This window comes from Theropithecus gelada, chromosome 3 (assembly GCF_003255815.1).
Source record: "Theropithecus gelada isolate Dixy chromosome 3, Tgel_1.0, whole genome shotgun sequence".
Taxonomy (NCBI): domain Eukaryota; kingdom Metazoa; phylum Chordata; class Mammalia; order Primates; family Cercopithecidae; genus Theropithecus; species Theropithecus gelada.
Window position 1 is genome coordinate 93,648,547 of NC_037670.1, and position 6,475 is coordinate 93,655,021.

General features: G+C 49.5%; 1 protein-coding gene across 1 annotated transcript; it reads left to right on the forward strand.

Annotated features, from left to right (window-relative positions):
- Positions 1–3,320: 3,320 nt before the first annotated feature.
- TWIST1 (twist family bHLH transcription factor 1) lies at positions 3,321–5,537 on the forward strand. Its single transcript, XM_025379811.1, has 2 exons — positions 3,321–4,337; positions 4,872–5,537. Exon 1 carries the CDS (start codon positions 3,690–3,692, stop codon positions 4,293–4,295), a length of 606 nt encoding a protein of 201 aa, XP_025235596.1. The 5' UTR covers positions 3,321–3,689; the 3' UTR covers positions 4,296–4,337; positions 4,872–5,537.
- The last annotated feature ends 938 nt before the right edge of the window (positions 5,538–6,475 follow it).

A 6,475-nucleotide genomic window follows, 5' to 3' on the forward strand; every position in this document is an offset into this window, starting at 1 on the left:
AAGTATTTATAATTGATTATTGCTAAGAGAATGTCACAGCATATTCAAACTGTCAGGATACTTAATACTTATTGTATATGGTCGGTGTGAGATTTCTAACTCTGTTACTTTTAACAGTATTTTTTGTTTCAACTTTTAACACAGCACATATTCCTCAGGCAGGATTGCAAACATGCCAAGTTTGCAATTTGAAAACAAAGATCGTTTTGAATTATCCAAGTACAAAAGAAATTTTTTTTTCATTTAATTTTTTTTGGGGGGGACTTTATTTTAGAAGGAGGCAAAATGACTGAACTCCAGTTAATCTAGCATTCCCAAAGAAGGTAGTCCCCACTGACATCCTTACAGTTAGGCTAACTTCAGCCTCAAAAGAAAATTTCTAAGATTGTTTTTACGACCCCAAGATTGGGATTTTAGAAAGAAGTAAGCTTTCAAATTTAAACGAAACATTGCAGAAGTTGCAATTATTGTTGCATATATAAGAGAATCCAGAATTATATCTGACTTATCAACAAGTAAAAAGGGAGCCATTCTTGCAAATGTGGAAAAGAAAATTGTTAGGTAAAATGTTAGATAAGAAAGAGCTGTATATGAGCAGATTGGACTGTCAGCAGGGCGTGCTGCAGTTTGTAAAGCAGGGAGTATCTAGCTCCAGCCATTTTTTGAGAGGTAACTCCGGGACTACCTTTTGCTACAAAAGTAACATTCAAGCCTTACTTAGGAACTCAAAAGTCGTCTCATCCTCCACTCTTCGGAACAGTTCAAGAGCAATTTCTTCTTAGAACTAGTCATCAATTGTGACTCTGGCTGAAAGGTTCCATGGTCAGGATGGTTCTGGTTAGGTGTTCATTTTGAATTCCCCTCTAAGTATTCTGGCATCAGCGCGTCGCCTGAGCCTTGGGGGATCCCTGTACTCAATGGCCAGGAGCGCTCCATCAGCTAGAAGTTTTAGTGCCGGGAAAAGGGCTGGGCTCACTTGTTTAAGAACCAGTCTTTGAGATTGATGACTTTGCAAGATGGGCTGGCTAATGACCCCTGGCTGCTGCGCTGTTGTGGACTCGGTTTCTCCTCCAGCTTGTCCGCTCCCCTCCCCTTCCCCAATTCCCCTTGGTCAGGTAAGATTTCCTTACACTTTACCCACACTTTCCTGTCTTGCTTATCCGTGGCCACAAAGGAAAGAGTCCAATCATTCGATCTCTTTATTTATTTTTGAGAAAAGAGAAAAAAAGAACAAAACAAAAATAAGATTTGATATTTATGTTAAAAAAAAATAGCTGAAGTGGAAAAAGTTTCGAGCCTTCTGCAGCCACGTTCTAAATAAGAATTGCAGAATACTGTGCAATTCAGATTTACAAAAAGAACACTTGGTGGAGAGTGGGGCAGAATTTTTGCCGCATTCTCTAAGTGCTTCCAAGAGATAAAATCCTGTAAGCGGAACACGCAAACGCAAGGGTGCAGGGGTGACTGTTTTGAGAACTGCTAGAGTGCTACTGAAATTAAGTGGAGGTCAAGTCGAATCTGATTTTCAGAGAGACTATTTTACAATAAGGCAGCGGCTCACTGAACAGACCAGTTGACAAGCTGTAGTCACTGTTTCTGAGTATTTCTCTAAAAATGGTAAGGGACCAACTCTGTCATTTGTCCCTCTCATGAAAGCACAGTCTTGTTTACACCTCGCTGGAGAAATAACACCCGCCTTCACTTCTCCGAAAAAGCTGAACCCTTCAGTCGACCCAAGGAGCTCCACACCCTAAGGTTTCCAGGACTAAAGCTGCGAGTCTCAGCGGGGAACAGCCACGTGGCCTGCCTGGGCGTCGCCTGGGCTCCTGCCTCCAGCTTGAGATATCTGCAGCCGCGAACCTTGGTCCAGCTCAGAAAGGGGCGCTTTGCTGAATTAATTGTTCCCACTGGTGTGTCCGTACTGGGGAGCCCATGAGCGGACTTTATGTGCAGGGTGCACAAAACTCGTCGCCCCCCAAACGCTGCCCCCACCCCAACACTGTGTACTGACTCCAGCCTTTTACTTTGCCGTGTAAGGGATAGACATGAAACGGTTATTGTACCTCCATTCATTTCAAAAAGGGAACAAATATGGCATTGCAAAAGATGGGCTTCTTATCCAAGGTGGCTTGCTTTCTTGTTCACCAACTTTGTTGCTTCCAGTTTGCCAGGATCTACATTAACACCCTCTTTGTGGCTCGTTTTAACATACAGACAGAAATGCTTAAAATGTTAGTGTATCCAAGTAATTGGCATGCGTTTGGGGCCCACGAAGCCTAATTGTTCACTGGATCTGCTAGATAGTGGGGGCTGGGAGGGGGTCTTAGAGCGGGCAGCCCCTTATGTCCAGGCGCTATCAAATTCCCACTTCACTCTTACAAGCTGGCCTTTCAGGGTCACAATGCGGGGCCTAATTTGGGGGTGGGGATGAAATGGCCACAGGGTCTCTCCCTTGGGTTGGCATTGCCAGCTGTCAGGGCCGCAGCAAAGGCGCTGCGCTGCCCCCCTCTGGCTCTGCTGCCTTCCCCACGGACTGGGTTTCCTTGCACCGGAGAGTGAACTTCTGCCTCTTTCGAGCACCTTCCGAGGCGTAGTCCTTTGGATGTTGGGGAGTGTTAGACTGGGTCGTTGTAGAGGGGAAAGGAGGGCCCAGAAGGGTGAGAGAGGAGGCCAGGACGCAAATCCTCAGCCCCCGCCGCGCGGCCACGTCTTCAGAAACGCCCAGGACCTCGGGGCTGGGCCGCGGCGGTTTGGCCCTTGGAACTCCAAGGGGTTCGTCTACCTCACCATTGAGTGGGCTCCGCGGTTGACAGTTTTCTTGGCATGCCCCGCCACCCCACACCACCCCCCACCCCCAGCCCCAGCAATCCCAAATCGGCCCCACGGACCTAGAGGGCTCTTGGGCGAGATGAGACATCACCCACTGTGTAGAAGCTGTTGCCACCGCTGCTGTCACAGCCACTCCGGATGCGGCTGCCACCGCGGCCAGGACAGTCTCCTCCGGCCCCTTCCTGGGCTGCGCTAGGGTTCGGGGGCGCTGCCCGCACGCTCCGGCGGGGAAGGAAATCGCCCCGCGCCTGCCAGGGGAAGGCGACGGGGAGGGAAGGGGGAGGACGGCAAGGAGGCGGGTGGAGGGGCCGGCCGCCCGGGCCAGGTCGTTTTTGAATGGTTTGGGAGGACGAATTGTTAGACCCCGAGGAAGGGAGGTGGGACGGGGGAGGGGGACTGGAAAGCGGAAACTTTCCTATAAAACTTCGAAAAGTCCCTCCTCCCCACGTCAGGCCAATGACACTGCTGCCCCCAAACTTTCCGCCTGCACGGAGGTATAAGAGCCTCCAAGTCTGCAGCTCTCGCCCAACTCCCAGACACCTCGCGGGCTCTGCAGCACCGGCACCGTTTCCAGGCGGCCAGGCGGGGTGTGCGTGCAGCCGTTGGGCGCTTTCTTTTTGGACCTCGGGGCCATCCACACCGTCCCCTCCCCCTCCCGCCTCTCTCCCCGCCTCCCCCGCGCGCCCTCCCCGCGGAGGTCCCTCCCGTCCGTCCTCCTGCTCCCTCCTCCGCGGGCCGCACCGCCCGGGCCGGCGCCGCGCGCTGGGGAAGCTGGCGGGCTGAGGCGCCCCGCTCTCCTCCTCTTCCCCGGGCTGCCCCTCTGCCCCGGACCCGCGAGGCCACGCGTCGCCGCTCGAGAGATGATGCAGGACGTGTCCAGCTCGCCAGTCTCGCCGGCCGACGACAGCCTGAGCAACAGCGAAGAAGAGCCAGACCGGCAGCAGCCGCCGAGCGGCAAGCGCGGGGGACGAAAGCGGCGTAGCAGCCGGCGCAGCGCGGGTGGCGGCGCGGGGCCTGGTGGAGCCGCGGGCGGGGGCGTCGGAGGCGGCGACGAGCCGGGCAGTCCGGCCCAGGGCAAGCGCGGCAAGAAGTCTGCGGGCTGCGGCGGCGGCGGCAGCGCGGGCGGCGGCGGCAGCAGCAGCGGCGGCGGGAGCCCGCAGTCGTACGAGGAGCTGCAGACGCAGCGGGTCATGGCCAACGTGCGGGAGCGCCAGCGCACCCAGTCGCTGAACGAGGCGTTCGCCGCGCTGCGGAAGATCATCCCAACGCTGCCCTCGGACAAGCTGAGCAAGATTCAGACCCTCAAGCTGGCGGCCAGGTACATCGACTTCCTCTACCAGGTCCTCCAGAGCGACGAGCTGGACTCCAAGATGGCAAGCTGCAGCTATGTGGCTCACGAGCGGCTCAGCTACGCCTTCTCGGTCTGGAGGATGGAGGGGGCCTGGTCCATGTCCGCGTCCCACTAGCAGGCGGAGCCCCCCACCCCCTCAGCAGGGCCGGAGACCTAGGTAAGGACCGCGCCGCTGCACCCCTTCGCCTCTCAGGTGGCAGACGACTGGCCGACCAGGCCGCGGTTCCCAGTCCACCTCGATTTCCTCTCCTCTCCCACTCTCCTCTCAGCTTTCCCACCTCACTTGGCACCGTTGCCTCGCGCCCCCAGCGTCCCGGGTAGGCCGGTCGGACCCTGTTAGGGAGAGCAGTCTCCAGGGGGATGCGCCCTGGTGAGGGGTGTGTGTGCGCGTGAGTGTGCGTGACAGGAGGGGAGACAGAGACACCCAGGGGTCACGGGTAAGGACCGTTTTGCCAGCGCCACCCTTTCTTTCAGCTTTCAATTTTTGTTCTCCTTAAAACATATGTTTTAAAACAAATTCCACCTCCTCCTTCTTTCCACCCACCCACTTCCTCTTGCCCTTGGGCTGAAATCCTTCCAGGTTGTTCAGCTTAATTTCTCGGTGGTGGTGATAAGAACAGTGCTCACTAGTCTTAGAAAACAGCCACAGAGACCTAAACAATAACCGACTCCCCCCTCTGGGTTTTTGCAGATGTCATTGTTTCCAGAGAAGGAGAAAATGGACAGTCTAGAGACTCTGGAGCTGGATAACTAAAAATAAAAATATATGCCACAGATTTTCTTGGAAATTAGAAGAGCAAAATCCAAATTCAAAGAAACAGGGCGTGGGGCGCACTTTTAAAAGAGAAAGCGAGACAGGCCCGTGGACAGTGATTCCCAGACGGGCAGCGGCACCATCCTCACACCTCTGCATTCTGATAGAAGTCTGAACAGTTGTTTGTGTGTTGTTTTTTTTTTTTTTTTTTTTGACGAAGAATGTTTTTATTTTTATTTTTTTCATGCATGCATTCTCAAGAGGTCGTGCCAATCAGCCACTGAAAGGAAAGGCATCATTATGGACTTTCTCTATTTTAAAATGGTAACTATCAGAGGAACTCTAAGAACACCTTTAGAAATAATACTGGGATCAAACTGGCCTGCAAAACCATAGTCAGTTAATTCTTTTTTTCATCCTTCCTCTGAGGGGGAAAAAAAAAACTTAAAATACAAAAAACAACATTCTATTTATTTATTGAGGACCCATGGTAAAATGCAAATAGATCCGGTGTCTAAATGCATTCATATTTTTATGATTGTTTTGTAAATATCTTTGTATATTTTTCTGCAATAAATAAATATGATAAAAAAATTTAAAGAACCTTAGAGTTTGGTCTATATTTTTAAAGCTAAAGATTAAGTTGGTGGTAAATACCTGCTTGTTTAATTCTAAAGGCACCCAGGAGGGAGGGGGCACTAATATAAACAAAACAGTGAAAAACTCAAAGCAGCTACTGACAGGCACAAGCATGTTATGTAAAAAGACAGCTTTATTATTATTCCAGCTTGGTATTCAGTGGGCTTAGTAGCATCTCTTCTTCATATCATCTCCAAACAGCAAAAACTAACAAATTTGCTATTCACCTCCCTTATATTTTGAGGTGGTAGTTGTAAAATCGTTAAATGCAAATAAGGAGTATGAAACCTGCACTATTCTCTTATTATGTACTTTTTGTCATGCTCTGCACTGTTTGTGAAGATTCCTAAATAACAAGTTTTCAGTGAAAAGATACATAGTGTTATGAAAATTTTCTGTACACACATAGAAATGACCAGAAATGCATAGAAAACAAAGTGCAAATCAGCAGAAAAGGGAAAATTCCATTTGTAAGTTGCTTAACTGTTCTCTCATGAATGAATATAACATTTAGTGTCTTGTTTGCTAAAAAGAAAAGTTAATATATCCCTATATTAATGCTATTTGGGAGGCATCATTCTTTTTTATGTGTGAAGAATGTAAGACTGAACTTACAGTATCGTTGGTAACTGTTGGAACAATCACAGTTTTAAATACTACAGCTATGCAGTTTCTAGTCAATTCATTAGCAAATATATTTTATCCAAAATTACACAGAATTTTTCCCTGGTGAGATCATACATACCCACACATACACAATCTGAAGTTAAGTAAAACAATAATGGGCAAATGGGGGTTTTTGATTTTTTACTTCATTCTGATTATTTCTGGGCCAGGAAGATACTGGCTTTTATAATTAACATTATTAGAAATAGTGATTTTGTATCAGTTCTTAACTTTTA

What these genes read in the sequence shown, in the direction of transcription:
- TWIST1 (XM_025379811.1), top strand. Translation starts at nt 3,690, where the DNA reads ATGATGCAGGACGTGTCCAGCTCGCCAGTCTCGCCGGCCGACGACAGC.